Source organism: Oreochromis aureus, linkage group 10 (assembly GCF_013358895.1).
Source record: "Oreochromis aureus strain Israel breed Guangdong linkage group 10, ZZ_aureus, whole genome shotgun sequence".
Taxonomy (NCBI): domain Eukaryota; kingdom Metazoa; phylum Chordata; class Actinopteri; order Cichliformes; family Cichlidae; genus Oreochromis; species Oreochromis aureus.
In genome coordinates this window covers 33,095,747-33,112,502 of record NC_052951.1, presented here as the reverse complement: position 1 = coordinate 33,112,502, position 16,756 = coordinate 33,095,747, and the positions used below count along the sequence as shown (strand labels likewise).

General features: G+C 39.9%; 2 protein-coding genes across 2 annotated transcripts; both read left to right on the top strand.

Moving 5' to 3' along the window:
• Window positions 1-5,768: 5,768 nt before the first annotated feature.
• LOC116335734 (complement C1q subcomponent subunit B-like) lies at window positions 5,769-11,003 on the top strand. Its single transcript, XM_031759487.2, has 4 exons — window positions 5,769-6,029; window positions 6,256-6,348; window positions 9,679-9,810; window positions 9,914-11,003. Exons 1-4 carry the CDS (start codon window positions 5,825-5,827, stop codon window positions 10,189-10,191), a joined length of 708 nt encoding a protein of 235 aa, XP_031615347.2. The 5' UTR covers window positions 5,769-5,824; the 3' UTR covers window positions 10,192-11,003.
• A 3,825-nt stretch (window positions 11,004-14,828) lies between these two features.
• On the top strand, window positions 14,829-16,202 carry ins (preproinsulin). Its single transcript, XM_031759490.2, has 3 exons — window positions 14,829-14,876; window positions 14,950-15,145; window positions 15,853-16,202. The coding sequence occupies exons 2-3, from the start codon at window positions 14,962-14,964 to the stop codon at window positions 16,008-16,010; spliced, it is 342 nt and encodes a 113-aa protein (XP_031615350.1). The 5' UTR covers window positions 14,829-14,876; window positions 14,950-14,961; the 3' UTR covers window positions 16,011-16,202.
• The last annotated feature ends 554 nt before the right edge of the window (window positions 16,203-16,756 follow it).

The window sequence follows — 16,756 nt, the reverse complement described above, 5'->3', positions numbered from 1 at the left end:
GAAACCATTAAATCAGCTAGATCAGGATATTTTTCTCAATTGATCTCATCAAACAAGAGAAATTCTAAAGTACTGTTTGAAACCATAAACTCTATTGTTACCCCTGTGGACCACCCAGTACCCATGTCCTCTACAGGGAGTGCAGAATTATTAGGCAAGTTGTATTTTTGAGGAATAATTTTATTATTGAACAACAACCATGTTCTCAATGAACCCAAAAAACTCATTAATATCAAAGCTGAATGTTTTTGAAGTAGTTTTTAGTTTGTTTTTTAGTTTTAGCTATTTTAGGGGATATCTGTGTGTGCAGGTGACTATTACTGTGCATAATTATTAGGCAACTTAACAAAACAAATATATACCCATTTCAATTATTTATTTTTACCAGTGAAACCAATATAACATCTCCACATTCACAAATATACATTTCTGACATTCAAAAACAAAACAAAAACAAATCAGCGACCAATATAGCCACCTTTCTTTGCAAGGACACTCAAAAGCCTGCCATCCATGGATTCTGTCAGTGTTTTGATCTGTTCACCATCAACATTGCGTGCAGCAGCAACCACAGCCTCCCAGACACTGTTCAGAGAGGTGTACTGTTTTCCCTCCTTGTAAATCTCACATTTGATGATGGACCACAGGTTCTCAATGGGGTTCAGATCAGGTGAACAAGGAGGCCATGTCATTAGTTTTTTTCTTCTTTATACCCTTTCTTGCCAGCCACGCTGTGGAGTACTTGGACGCGCGTGTGATGGAGCATTGTCCTGCATGAAAATCATGTTTTTCTTGAAGGATGCAGACTTCTTCCTGTACCACTGCTTGAAGAAGGTGTCTTCCAGAAACTGGCAGTAGGACTGGGAGTTGAGCTTGACTCCATCCTCAACCCGAAAAGGCCCCACAAGCTCATCTTTGATGATACCAGCCCAAACCAGTACTCCACCTCCACCTTGCTGGCGTCTGAGTGGGACTGGAGCTCTCTGCCCTTTACCAATCCAGCCACGGGCCCATCCATCTGGCCCATCAAGACTCACTCTCATTTCATCAGTCCATAAAACCTTAGAAAAATCAGTCTTGAGATATTTCTTGGCCCAGTCTTGACGTTTCAGCTTGTGTGTCTTGTTCAGTGGTGGTCGTCTTTCAGCCTTTCTTACCTTGGCCATGTCTCTGAGTATTGCACACCTTGTGCTTTTGGGCACTCCAGTGATGTTGCAGCTCTGAAATATGGCCAAACTGGTGGCAAGTGGCATCTTGGCAGCTGCACGCTTGACTTTTCTCAGTTCATGGGCAGTTATTTTGCGCCTTGGTTTTCCACACGCTTCTTGCGACCCTGTTGACTATTTTGAATGAAACGCTTGATTGTTTGATGATCACGCTTCAGAAGCTTTGCAATTTTAAGACTGCTGCATCCCTCTGCAAGATATCTCACTATTTTTGACTTTTCTGAGCCTGTCAAGTCCTTCTTTTGACCCATTTTGCCAAAGGAAAGGAAGTTGCCTAATAATTATGCACACCTGATATAGGGTGTTGATGTCATTAGACCACACCCCTTCTCATTACAGAGATGCACATCACCTAATATGCTTAATTGGTAGTAGGCTTTCGAGCCTATACAGCTTGGAGTAAGACAACATGCATGAAGAGGATGATGTGGACAAAATACTCATTTGCCTAATAATTCTGCACTCCCTGTATATCTGAGAGTGATGACTTTCTAAACTTCGTTGTGGATAAAGTTAATAATGTCCGTATGAGCACTGGTTCTTCAATACCGTCTGTTTGTGTCTCTGGTCCACTTCCTCCTCATTTACTGTCAGTGTTTAACCCATTGACCATACATGACCTTTCACTTCTGCTGGATAAAATGAAAATCACCACTTGTCCAAATGACATTATACCTGCTGTGCTGTTTAAAAATGCTCTCTCTGTCATTGGCCCCCCTATTGTAGAACTATGCAATGCCTCTCTTTTAACAGGGGTGGTCCCTAGGTTCTGTAAGCATGCTGTTGTTGAGCCTATATTAAAAAAGAGCAGTTTGGATTCAACACAGCTTAAGAATTATAGGCCTATCTCTAAGCTCCCATTACTGTCAAAAATTCAGGAAAAAGCAGTTGCAGATCAACTTACTGCTTTTTTAGAAAAACATGAAATTTATGACAAATTTCAGTCTGGTTTCCGTAAGTGTCACTCAACAGAAACCGCATTAATTAAGGTCTCTAGTGACATTATGATGTCAGCTGACTCCGGAGCATCCACAGTCATGGTTTTGCTGGACTTAATATCTGTCTTTGACACCGTTGACCATACCATCCTGATTAACAGGCTCCGGGACATAGCCGGTGTGTCCGGTCTGGCTCTGGAGTGGTTTCAGTCATACCTTTCCAACAGATCTTTTAGTGTCTTTGCAAATCAGTTTATGTCACACTCGGACCTGACATGTGGGGTCCCACAGGGTTCAGTTCTGGGACCTATTCTTTTTCTACTTTACACGTTACCCCTAGGACTTATAATTAGGCAGTTCCCTGATGTGTCATCACTTTTATGCTGATGATATTCAGCTCTACTGCTCTTTTAAGCCAATGGAAGTCCATAAACTGTCCTCTTTAATAAAATGTTTAGCTTTGTGAGGCTGTACTAAATGCTTAAAGTGGCAGGGTAGCAGTCTTTTAAACATCAGAGGGGTTTGGAACAGCCTGAAGACAATCTCAGGACAAAAACCAACCCCCCAGGCTGCAGGAGACTTGGGGTGGGTGAATGACCTAAATAAATATTTTAATAGGTTTGATCAACCACCCACCCCTCCCACAGCATCGTCCCCCCTGCTGCAATCTCCTTCATCTTCAGGGACTGCCTGTCCTTCATCTCAGGACTTCACACCTCTCAGCTTCACACCTCCCAGCTCCCAGTCATTACACCCACCCCCGGCTTCTGTGGACTCCTACATACACACCCCTCCCCCAAAATCCACTCTTTCTATCTCAGCACTTCAAGTGAGGAATGAGCTTCGCAAGATTAAGGTGCGGAAGGCTGCAGGTCCAGATGGCGTCAGCTCCAGGTTCCTGAGATGTTGCGCAGATGAACTGTGTGGCATAGGTTATCTGTTCAACCTGAGCCTGTCACTGGGGAAAGTACCACAGCTGTGGAAGACCTCCTGTGTGGTACCGGTACCAAAGACCTCCCATCCCAAGGACCTCAGCAGCTACAGGCCGGTAGCCCTGACTTCGCATCTGATGAAGACCCTCGAGAGGTTGGTTCTAAACCATCTGCGCCCCCTGGTGAGGTCTTCATTGGATCCGCTCCAGTTTGCTTACCAGCCTGGCATTGGGGTGGAGGACGCCATCATCTACCTCCTGCACCGAGCTCTGACTCACCTGGAGAAGCCTGGAAGCACTGTGAGGATCATGTTCTTTGATTTCTCCAGTGCTTTCAACACCATCCAGCCACGACTTCTGAGAGACAAGCTGGAGCTATCGGGAGTGGACCACCACATGTCCCAGTGGATACTGGACTACCTCACAGGATGCCCACAGTATGTGAGGATACAGGGACGGGGGCCCCACAGGGAACTGTGCTGGCACCGTTCCTCTTCACCCTCTACACTGCAGACTTCTCCATCAACTCCCCACGCTGCCACCTACAGAAGTTCTCTGACGACTCTGCCATAGTCGGCCTCATCACAGGTGAGGACGACTCAGAGTACAGACTTTGTGGACTGGTGTCAGGAGAACCACCTGCTGATCAACGCCGGGAAAACCAAGGAGTTGGTGGTGGACTTCCGAAGACGCAGACCCACCACACTGACACCGGTGAACATCCAGGGAGTGGACATTGAGATAGTGGACTCTTATAGGTACCTGGGTGTTCACCTGAATAATAAACTGGACTGGAACCACAACACTGATGCTCTTTACAGGAAGGGTCAGAGCAGACTCTACCTGCTGAGGCGGCTGAGGTCATTTGGAGTACAGGGAGCGCTTTTAAAGACCTTCTATGACTCTGTGGTGGCATCTGTCATTTTTTACAGTGTTGTATGTTGGAGCAGCAGTTTATCGGCAGCTGAGAGGAAGAGGTTGGATAAACTCATAAGGAAGGCCAGCTCTGTTCTGGGATGCACCCTGGACCCAGTGCAGGAGGTGGGAGACAGAAGGACTCTGGCCAAAATAACATCTCTGATGGACAGAGTCTCCCACCCCATGCATGGAAATGTTGCTGAACTGCAGAGCTCCTTCAGTGACAGACTGCTGCATCCTAGATGCATGAAGGAGCGTTTCCGCAGGTCCTTCCTCCCTGCAGCTGTCAGACTGTACAATCAGAACTGCTCCCAACAATCATAGATGTTTTCATCAGTGCTGTAACTGCAATAAGTTAATCAACTGATTCACACTACAACCTGGTTTGCCTCTTATCTGTAGTTATTTATATTTAATTTAATAACTGTACAGTACTCTGTTTATAGTAACCATTGTCCTTAATGTAAATATGTAAGAAAAATTGTGTATGTTTCTGTTCTGTGTCCTGTGTACTGTTTGTTTGTATATGTGTCTTTCTGGCTGCTGTTACACCCAAATTTCCCCTTGTGGGACAATTAAAGGATTATTCTACTCTATATGGCTGTTATGGATGGTAAATGGAGTGATTCTTATATCGTGCTTTTCTCTCCCCAGGAGGATTCAAAGTGCTTTATACAACATGCCACATTCACCCAAGCACTGTTTTCTATGCTTTTTAAGTCTTTTCTAACTAACATTCACACTCCGATGGATGCATCAGAAAGCAACTTGGGGTTAGTATCTTGCCCAAGGATGTTTGGCATGGAGACTGGGGGAGCCAGGGATCAAACCACCAACCTTCCAATCAGTAGATGAGCTGCTCTACCTCCTGAGCCACAGCCATAGGGATCCCATAGCATAGGATCAAATCTGATCCTATGCTATGGGATCAGACTTGCATTAATAAGAAGTTCAAACTAAGCAGAAAACCCAATCCTACAGCAGGTTTCAGCATCACAGCAGCAACACCTCTGAGTCTTCTCTCCTGAACTTTTATTGCAATATCAGCAAAACAACAATTCCAGACTACAAATTAAATCTAATTCATTGTCATCCAGCTTTTACATAAAGAACAATTTGAGGCATCCTATCACACTCCAAGATCATCAGGTTTACTTCAAGACCCATTAAATCTACTTGTGCAATACAAAAACACACAACGCACGCAAACAGGCTATGACAGCACCTGTACACTGACTGTTATGAAAACCATATTTATAAAATCTAATAATGATAAGTGCATCTACTACTGACACATTTAGTATTTACAGTCAAAGCAAAGATCTCACATCATTATCAGCTGTACTTTGGATTATCACTGCATCATTAACATCAAAGACACGTATTTCCTCCATGCCTCTTTTTACTGTGCATTATAAAGCTCGCTCAGGTGGTGTGAGGGCGCACGTGGATCTAATCTTCACATGGTACGAGTGTTGTGGTGTTCCAGGATGTTCATTGGTACCAAAACAAATGTAGTGACTGAAAATGTAAAGTGTTTTCTCTCATTCTTTACACTGCTCTTATGAACTAAACCAGCACGTCCTGACACAATTTACTGTCAGCAGACGATCACTGATAGTCACTTGTTTGTGTCTTTGTGACTGAAAGTCATAAAGATTAATGATTCATTCACTAAGATTACTTATGTCCTCAGTTATAAAAGAATCTCTGAAACCAATGAAATCATTACTCCATAACCATAACTGTGTAATATAAAAGTCAGTCAGGTCTGCAGATGACACAGATACTGTTGAGTTTTCACTGACAGAATGGAGATCGTGGTGTTTTTCTCGCTGTTTCTTCTGGTCTGCTCTGTTTCCACAAATCAGACAGAGGCAGATAATGAAATTGTTGAGCAGCAGATTTCAAACCAACAACCCTGTCCACAGGACCTCCATGCTGTGCTCAGAGAGCTGACCGTCTCAGTGGCTGTACAGAAAGAACAGATCGCGAACCTACAGAAAGAGAATCAAGGTACAGTATCGCATCAGGTAGTGAGAGAAATAACAGGAAACCTTCCATATGATCCAATGTTGTCTTACAAAATTACCAATGTCATATGGGGCTCCGTTTGTAAAGTGAAACATGCTGAAATTAACAGCAACATTTATCCACATTTAGCTCAAAACCTTACAAAAACATGTTTTAAAAAAGGCTGTGCAGCGAAATAAAACTCAGAAGATTATCTTTACACTTTTAGATCATTTAACAAAGCTGAAAGAGCTGGACAGACACGAGACTGAGCTGGACAGGCAGAAAACTGAGATTGACCAGTTGAAGCAACAGTTACAAGGTACTGTGTGCAAGTCATCATGAGTCTGATCTTTTCTGTAAAAAGGTAACAGTGGATTTTCATGACATGTTTAATTACAAACCATCAGAGATGGGCAGTAACGCGTTACTTGTAACGCGTTACTGTAATCTGATTACTTTTTTCAAGTAACGAGTAATGTAAGGGATTACTATTGCAAAAACGGTAATTAGATTACCGTTACTTTCACGTAGGAACGCTGCGTTACTAAAACCGTGATTTTTTGTCTCATGACAGTGACGTAAGCGAGTGCGACGTTCGTGACAACAGCTGTCTGCAGATCATAATATATCAAGTGCGGGAGAGAGTATGAGCATGCAGCGTTCAAAGCGTGGAAGTACTGACCTTATTTTGAGTTTGATTCCATAAAAAGTGACAAAAACATTAGTGTCCGTTGTGCGTGGGAAGAAAACTTCTTTTTACAGCGACAAAAACCCCTAAACTTCCAAGCAAGCAGCGAGTGCGCTACGACTGTAATGGGAAATTCACAGAGAAACTCGCGGATTCTTCCACTGACCGCTGCAGCACACCTGCACCAGGGTAAACCTCCGCCTACCCCAGTCCTGCTTTACAGGTGAAAATAGAGCAACAGGACCGCTGAGTCTTTGATTTTATTTATTTTCTGCTGTGTTTTACTTTCATCTATTTGAAAGAGTGAGTGTAAACACAAAAACATATTTTATTTTATATGCTGGAATGTGCAGAAAATAGGTTTAATTGTTAAACAAATTTCTTCCAGTCAGAGAATGTTGCATATAATTAAGTTTTTGCTTGATGCATAATGTTAAAAGATTTAAAGTTTAAAGTTTTAAAAAGAGACGTTTCCATTTGATTACATTTTGTATGATGGATTATGCAGAAAAAGTAGAATTGGGCTGAAAGATCTATCGCTTTATCACCTATTCAGGTTGTAAATCGTCTTTTTAAAAAGTAACTAACTAAGTAACTAAGTAATTAATTACTTTTGAAAATAAGTAATCAGTAAAGTAACGGGATTACTTTTTCGGGGAAGTAATCAGTAATTAGTAACTGATTACTTTTTTCAAGTAGCTTGACCAACACTGCAAACCATAAAGTTCTATTTCTCAGGTGTTTTTTTTATTGACATAAAAAGAATACTGAAACAACAAAGATCTTACCTGTGTCAAGATAAGGAACTGAAAAGAATGTGTATGTCTAGATTTTTCAAACCCTTTTAAAAACAAACACCAATATCTGTACATTTTAGTTCCATTTGTGCTGTAGTGCCCACAGATATGTGCTACTCAAATGTGGTTATAGTTCAGTCATGGATTCGAGTAATAGTACTTTAAATCTATCAAGTTGGTCGCATCACCGTGTTTGAAAATGTTTGGTTCATGCCCATGGAGAACCTGAAGACTAACCAAAGAACTTTTAAATTCTCAGGAACATCTACTCTTTGGAATTCCAGTTTAATGAGAAGCAGTTGTGGATAGTGCATAGTGAAATCTGTTCTGTGGAAATATAATCCAACATATATTTTGCAGGGTAAACCTTCTTCTTTTGTACAATTTTACTTCAGTATTTGGACAAAATCCCCTAAGTCATAATCTCCCAATAAACTGCAGTAATTTAAAAATCTCTATTCTAAATACAAACAGTAACAGTAAAGCACATTGTTTTGCCACTTGGTATTGCAAAATGATGGGGAATCAACAAAAGAGCAGTTTATGCAAAGATATGATTTTTAGGACATATATCTCTAGGAGTACTAACCCCAATCCAGATATATGAATAAAATAGTTCAAAAATGTTTCTATACAATCAACATGATGTTTACGGTAATCTAATTGAGTGGTAATTTTAAATTTAATTAATTCAGGTTTGAACATCTTTAACAAAAAGGTAAAAAGTATATTGGCTATAATATGTGCATTGTCAGCATAAAAACATGTGTTTCATAGCACTTTTATGACAGACAAAGATCTAGGATGGAGAACTGTAGATTTACACAGTTCTCCATCCATCCAAGGGAGGTCCCTTGGAGCCATTAAAAAAAAAAAAAAAACCTGCAAATTGCAATAAGTACAAGTTATTCAGATCAGAGGAAACTGGTTAGGAGCAACCCAGGAACCAACAAGACTCAAGCCTGTGATAAACTAGAAATTGCTAGCAGCATCACAGTGAAATGAGTTTTGCATTGCCATGCACTGAGAGGGTGCCAACCAAGAAAGAAGCCTCTGCTCCAAAATTGACACCTAATGTCAAGCCAGACAAGCTGAATGTGATCAAGACAAAAGTGCAGTTATTTGGCTACAATGACAAAGGGTATGTTTGGCAAATAAAGATAAACTTTTAAACCTAATAACACTGTACCAACCACTTGGGCATTCCAACAGGACAATGATCACAAAAGCACATCAAAGCTGGTTTTGAAATAAAGCTAAGCTTCTGGAACCTCAACCCTATCAAAATTTGTGGACAACGCCTAAAGGTTATTAGTTTTTGCATATTTGAATGAATCTTAAATGATTCAGATCATCAAACAAATTATAATATTGGACAAACATAACCTAAATAAATACAAACAGTATGTTTTTAAGTAAGGATTTTGTTTATTACGGGACAAACGCTATCCAAAGTAATTGCCTCCAAAACCTAATAACTGGTTATGCCACCCTTGCCATATGAAGTTACTCTGTATTTGCAGTAACCAGTTATCAAGTATTTGCAATAACTGGCAATGAGTCTTTCACTGTAGAGGAATTTTTGGCCTTTCTTCATTGCAGAATTGTTTTATTTCAAACACACTGGAGGGTTTTTCAGCATGGACGCCATATCTGGATCTGATTTGAGTCCAGATTTAGGCCAACCCAAAACCTGCTTTTTAAAAAAAACAAAAGCTATCCAAACCTTCTATCCAGGTCCTGAAGCAGCAAAGCAGCCCCAGACCATAACACTGCCCCCACCAAGTTTGACTGTTGGTATGATGTTTTTTTGTGTGAAATCTGGTGTTAGTTTTATGCCAGATGTAACGGGACTAAAACCTTCAAAAAAGTTCAGTTTTTGCCTCATCAGTCCAGAGAATATTTTCCATAAAAGTCTCTGGGATCATCAACATGTTTTTGGCAAATGAGACATGACCCTTTGTGCTCTTTCGGGTCAGCAGTGGTTTTCTTCTTGGTAATCTCCCACAAATGCAGTTGTTGCCTCTTTCTTATTGTTGAATCATGAAATTTGGGATGAGATGGGTAATTAGAGAATTACAGTAAACTAAGTTTTTAAATGAGGTTTAAAAAACAAACAAACAAACAAAAAAGTGTGAAATGATGACAGTTCTCTCTCTCTCAGATAAACAAGTGGCTTTCTCGACTTCTTTGTTGGATAAAAGCACTGGAAACATTGGACCCTTTAACATAGATACTACTCTGATATTTAAACAGGTTTTCATAAACATTGGAAATGCCTACAACAAACACACAGGTAACAACACTGAATGTCTTTTCTCAGCTATGTTGATGTCAGGCTGATGTTCCAGATGTTCTAACAGCTGATTTTCCATTTAACAAAAACAAATGTCCCACAGGTATTTTCACTGCACCAGTGAGAGGAGCCTACCACTTTGAGTGCCATGTATATGGACGTGCAGACATTATGACTCGGGTTGCGTTGTTCAAGAATGGCGAGCGAATTTTTATTATACTTGAACTTCAGCCATCCCATTTTTGGACTTCCTCTAATGGAGCCTCACTGCTTCTAGAAGCTGGAGATCACATTTTTTTACGTCTTTCTGCTGATGCAAGGGTACGTGACAGTGAAGGTCACCACACCACCTTCAGTGGTCACCTGCTTTTCACCATGTGACCAATGGGACAGCTCTATAACGTCCTGTTTGGAGCTCACACTTCAGAAGTAAAACAGATTAGATTGGTTCAGGGTTTTGTGTGTGCGTGTTTCCTTCTATTTAATCGTGTGTTTCTAAAACTGCTGACTTAGAATTTTTTGGGGGGCTTATGTTATAATGTCAGTCTAATATAACTGTCAATACTGGTATATGTTAAATCGCACATACAATTTATAGCAAGGTTTTTCTTTTTCCCTTCTTCTTACAATTGGTGATGTTACAAGGCAACAGATTACAATGTTGAAATGTTTTTTATATTTTCATCTATATCTGGATTACATACATGTAATAATACACAGTAATAAAAATGGGTTTGAGTTAGTTTCTCTTTCCAAAATTAATCTGATAAAAAAAGTCTTTCAGACATTTTTCTGCTCCAACTCACATGTTTAAATATTTCCTCAGTCCCAAAACCCAAACCAATAACACGTGATATATTGAACATATGGCTCTAGAGCAGAAGGCATACAAAAAGGAAATTACAGTAGAGCTCTGTCTTGATGCACGCTCAATCATCGAGGTAAAGAAATCCAAGAAAGTTGATTCTATTCATCACAATCACTCCGAACGTATGGTTTCAGCATAGTTTTTCACAACCACAACAAGGCCAGTACAGTCGTGGTGTTTTGCACCATCGCCCCACTACAAGAATGTCTTTAACGTCTTGGCTTTTCATACATGTACTTTTCTTGTTCTTCTTGATCCAAGTAGAGAATGGTTTCTTTGAAAAGATGTTTGAATGTCATGTGTCATTAAACCCAGATTTGTACCACCTCAGTGATGGTATTTGATTACTTTGTTGGCAAAGAATCCATTCAGATCATATCACAGGAACATTAATAACAACAACCAATGACTACTTTTAAATATAAATAATAAAGTATCAGCTACCTCTTATATACAATGGAAAAATCACTGTATATTCAGTTCTAAAAAATATAGTTTTATATAGTTATAAAAACATGAATCTGTTCAAATGTTAATATTACATATGTCCATGTACATGGATCAACAAGAGAAAAAATAGGAATCAAATCTGTGCAGGAAATGTAAACAAACAATAGACAGCTTTTTTCTCCTGCTGACAATTATCACAGTTTTACAGCATAAGATCGAGTTAGTTCATCTTTTATGAATGATTAATAAAAACCTGTCATGTAGGAATTTTCTAGGCATTTCTAGGAATTGTTTGGTTCACTTAAAATAACTAAAACACTCAAGTCACTTTTTAAACCACTCTTTAAATCCAAATTCAAATAAAATCTTAAGACACAGTAGTGATCAGTAAATGGAAGATCCTGAAAGTTATGTGTTATGTGTAGAATTAGTATTGCAGAGACTTTTAAGCTGAGCTATCATTAACTGTCCTGTTATCATTAACTGTCAGTGCCTGTAGGTAGAAATAACGAGTTATCTTTATTGATGTCAGTCTCCTGTTCTGGTTTTCCCGACACTTTACTTACTTCCTCCATTCTCTTCAGCTTCTACTTTCCAGTAGATTCACGTTAGGCACTAAAATCTCTCTTTTGCCTCCATCTTTTTCCAGTTCACAGCCATATTCTGTACTTACAGTATGATGGGACAATGGCACCATCATGTGGTCAGTTATTGAGCAAAAAGCAAGCAAGAAAGAAAGAATAAAAGAGCAAACCATTTGACTTCCACATCCTGTGCTCCAAAATAAGCATAGTGATAGTAATAGTGATGTTAAAAAAGTTACATTTATTTCTTGCATATTTCCACAACCCTGTATCCATAATCACATACTGTGTTTGCTACCATTGTATGTAGTGTATTATGTTATTTATTTTGTATTTTTTTGTGTTTTATTTGTATTTTTTTGAATTTTCCTTTTGCTATCTGTACCTGAGCTGAGGTAACACACACATTTCCCCACAGTGGGATCAATAAAGTCTTATCTTATCACTTTAAATATAATATTTAAAAAAACTGTGCTGCATGCAATATTTTTGGTAAATTATATGTTTTTTAGGGTGCTGAATCCAAAAAATGATCTCCATTTCCCTCCATTACGTACAGTTTTTTTGCAAAACATGAGAAGTTCACATTAAAAAAAGCACAACAGTGATGAAAAAAATCAATATTTTATTACAATTAAGTATGCCAAATTTCTCTGAGATTCCTTACCTTTCACTATGAACAAAATAAACCTCCTTGCATTTTCGATTTGTATTTCTCTTGAGCCTCACTCTTAGAAATGTTGAATTAATGTAAGAAATTATTGTTGGATATGTTTTTTGACTCAAGTACAGGATACCAGGTTTCAGTTTACCAAGGGAAATTGTACGTTTAATTAAACTAAAAACATGAGTTTTGCAAGAAAACCTGATAAGATGGAATTTTTAAACATTTTTCCTGATTTCAGTGATAAAAATCTATAAGAAACAGTCAAAAAATCTCATGGAGTTTTTTGGTTGCAGACCTGCGTTATTTGTAAATGTCTGTATTCTTATCTGATTTACATTTTACACATGACTCAATTGTTATTTTTGTTTAATCTATCACAATCTACTACAGAAAACATTACAACAGAAAATAATGAAACAGCTCTACAATAATCATCCGACATCTACCAGTTAAAACTACATTGGTAAATGTATCTGCACACTCATCTGTCAGTAACTGGAATACATGTAAATGATACTGTTGTCCATAGTAGACTGCCTCATTTGTTAAATATAGACATTGATTTTTTTATTGCTTTGTAAGAAAATGTAAAACTGTGAGACAGAGAAACAGAGAGTGGAGAGTTTGTTCTCATTTCCAGAATATATTCAGTACTTTATCATAAATATAATGCATCTTCTTCACACCCATTTCTAGTATCTCTAATGAATGCAACATATGAATTAAAACAAAATTCGAAAAGAAAATCAAGAGCAGAAACGATAAAAGTTGAGCTGTAGTATTCAGTATTTAATGGAGTGAATTTACATCGATTGTGCAGCTTTGACAGAAAATGTTTTTATAGTTTGGTTGTGGGGTGACAGCGGCTCTGGTTTCTGGTTCATTGGTGGAGCAGATGCAGATGAGAAAACACAAAGTTGTCTGAAACACGCGTCCTCCTTCGTCATGGACAGCTCGTCATGGTAACGCTCTTTCTCGGTCAGTTGAGCAGCTTCTTTAAGAGACTAACAAGCTGGAACAAGAGCTCTGTCAGCACACCTCTGACACCCATTAAGCACTCTTTGGATGGCAGATGGTTTGATGAGGCTCTGGGTTTTTGTGCAGTCGGGCTCTTTCTCACTGCGTGACTGAAAAATACAAACTTGAACTAGAGCTGAAGTCATCTTAGACTCATAACTACAATAAACTATTTGTAACATCAGGACAGTCATGCTTTTGTCTTTGTGTTTCATGCTGTCTGCGTAGTTCAGGGTTGTCAAACATAAGGCCCGGGGGCCAGAATTGGCCCACCAAAGACTCTAAGCCACCTCATTGAATGACTTTGAACAATGTGATGAAGGGCATGAGTTTTAAACTTCATATTCATGAGTTTTACAGTTTTTCCAGCTGATAAAGAACCCACCTGTAAGTAAGTAATAAAAAAACCCAATGTGCTATAGAAATAGTACTTTTATACAATCTGTCCACATTAAAAATAAATAAATAAATAAATCTGAAATTTTCTTTTTATTAACAAAAATTTCAGTTTTATAACTACAGGACATTTTAGCAGTTTTTTTTTTTTTTTATCACAACCAAAAAACTGAGACTTACTATTGAAATTGTGCTTTTTTCCGATCTTCTTTTTTCTTTTTTCTGATCTTCTGAGCTCTGTCAGGAATTACATGTGTAATTAAACTTCTTTACAGTTACACGACTGAGTTTGAAATACTTTGAAATCTGCTGACATGTTTCGCTTCACTCTGAGCTCTGCTGCACATCCTGATTTCTTTTTACAAACGTTCAGTCCACACATTTGATCACAAATATCAGCTCTTTGACGAAAAGACAGCTTGGACTTATTTTCAGTTTTCATGTCTGTTAACGTCAGGCGTGATGGAGGATAGGAGATGCTGCATTATGTGAACACATCTTGTAAAAAAGCTGAATAAAAATGATTTCTACGACTGTTATCTGCTTTAAACTAATGAGCTGAGCAGATGGAGCAGAAGGTTAATAGCTGATCAGATCATGTCGGCTCATTAGCTTCAGTTTGTTTTACTAAGTGCTGTAACCAGTCAATCAGAAACACACTGGCACTTAATATGTGCTGATGGCAGCGCATCTGTTTGTCCACACACACACACACACACACACACACACACACACACACACACACACACACACACACACACACACACACACATTCGTCTCGCCATCTCTTCACAGGGCTGTTCATTGACTAACGTTCAATTTCCTGAAACTTAAACCAAATCTTTCACCTCAGGTTTAATAAATCATATTAAGGGTATTTTTGCAGAGTCCCCATAATCCGTAATCGCACACAAGTCCCCACAATGTAGGTGAAATAGGTTCCACGGAAACACGTGGAACAGGGGGTGTGTCCAGGTGGTGCTGGTGGAGTATAAATGGAGAGAAGGCTCTTGGTTCTGCCTCACACAGCCCAGCTGCTCCTGCCCTTCATCTCAGAGTTACCTCCTCCTCTCTGTCTGTGCAGGTGAGTGCTGGCTGTAGGTTTGGTTGTGAGGACAGTGACTGTGATGCTAACGTGAATGTGCTTTTGTGTTCAGCTCTTTTCCAGCATGGCAGCGCTCTGGCTCCAGACCTTCTCCCTGCTCGTCTTAATGATGGTTTCGTGGCCGGGCTCCCAGGCCGTCGGTGGGCCACAGCACCTGTGCGGCTCCCACCTGGTGGACGCCCTGTACCTGGTCTGTGGGGACAGAGGCTTCTTCTACAACCCCAGGAGAGATGTGGACCCTCTGCTTGGTGAGACCACCAACCACGAACAGAAACACTAGACAAACTATTTGAGGGCAGCTTTTCTTTCTCTGAGTTCACTTTAAATCAGCTTTCATGTTGGAAACATGGTAATAGTAATTTTCCATATCTTTATGGACCCTACATGATTAGTTTACATCTATTGCCATTTGTCTCAACACCTGCATCATATAATGGCGCTGATTTTGTAACACTTTGTGTTAGAATTAGTAATTTATGTTCTAATAATGTTTGATATGTATTCTTTAAGGGCAGCACGGTGGCACGGTGGTTAGCACTGTTGCCGCACAGCAAGAAGGTCCTGAGTTCAATTCCACCATCAGGCCGGGGTCTTTCTGTGTGGAGTTTGCATGTTCTCCCGTGTTTGCGTGGGTTCCTCCGGTACTCCGGCTTCCTCCCACCGTCCAAAGACATGCAGTTTGAGGATAGGTTAATTGGATAATCCAAATTGTCACTAGGTGTGAATGTGTGCGTGAATGGTTGTCTGTCCCTGTGTGTTGGCCCTGCGACAGACTGGCGACCTGTCCAGGGTGTACCCCGCCTCTCGCCCTATGACAGCTGGGATAGGCTCCAGCGCCCCCCGCGACCCTGGAAAGGATAAGCGGAAGCGAATGGATGGATGGATGGATGTATTCTTTAATATAAATGACCAGAATTTTTAGATCTGAACATTCACCTGCTCTTCATCCCATCAGGTTTCCTCCCTCCAAAGGCAGGTGGTGCTGTGGTGCAAGGTGGTGAGAATGAAGTGACCTTCAAAGACCAGATGGAAATGATGGTGAAGCGAGGCATTGTGGAGGAATGCTGTCACAAACCCTGTACCATCTTCGACCTGCAGAACTACTGCAACTGAACACTGCTCTGCTGGACTTTGTTTAGTCGAGCCAGGCTCGGCTATTCAGGTCTGAGTCCCAACCCCACCTCGCTCCCTGCTTCAGAGGAGAGCCACAGCTGTCCTCTCTCTGAAAACCAACTGCTGTCAAATGAAGTGCTGAGAAATGGATAAAATTAATTTTCCAAGAAATAAAAATGCAAAATGTGACAACGTGAGGCAAAAAAGTGTGTTCTTTTGTTGTGATGAATTCAGTTAATTGATTAAAGTGAAAACTCGAGCATGTTAGGTACCTGCTGCTATCCAGCACAAACTGCTGAGCTTTCACTTTCCAAAGCTTTGTGTTTAGCTTATAGTGTCTCTGAACAGGATATAAACACATCATGCACTCTGACATGATGTCCTTTTTCAAACAATCCCTTGTCATCTTCATTTCAGCAGGTCAGTGTTTTTTATTCAGGTCCTCGTGATGACACAGAAGATAAAAACACCAAGTATTCTAAAAATTATCAAATTGAATTTTGAAGTTCAAAAGCACTCTTCCATCACAGTCAACAGAACCCCAAGACCTGAAGTTCCAAAGGCCTGTGGTGTTACCACTACGCTATCTACATATGTTACCTGCTTTTAACTATTAAACGGAGCAGATGGATCAGAAGGTTAATAGCTGATCAGATCATGTCAGCTCATTAGCTTCAGTTTGTTTTACTGAGTGCTGTAACCACTCAATCAGAAACACACTGTTACTTAATCTGTGTACATACTTG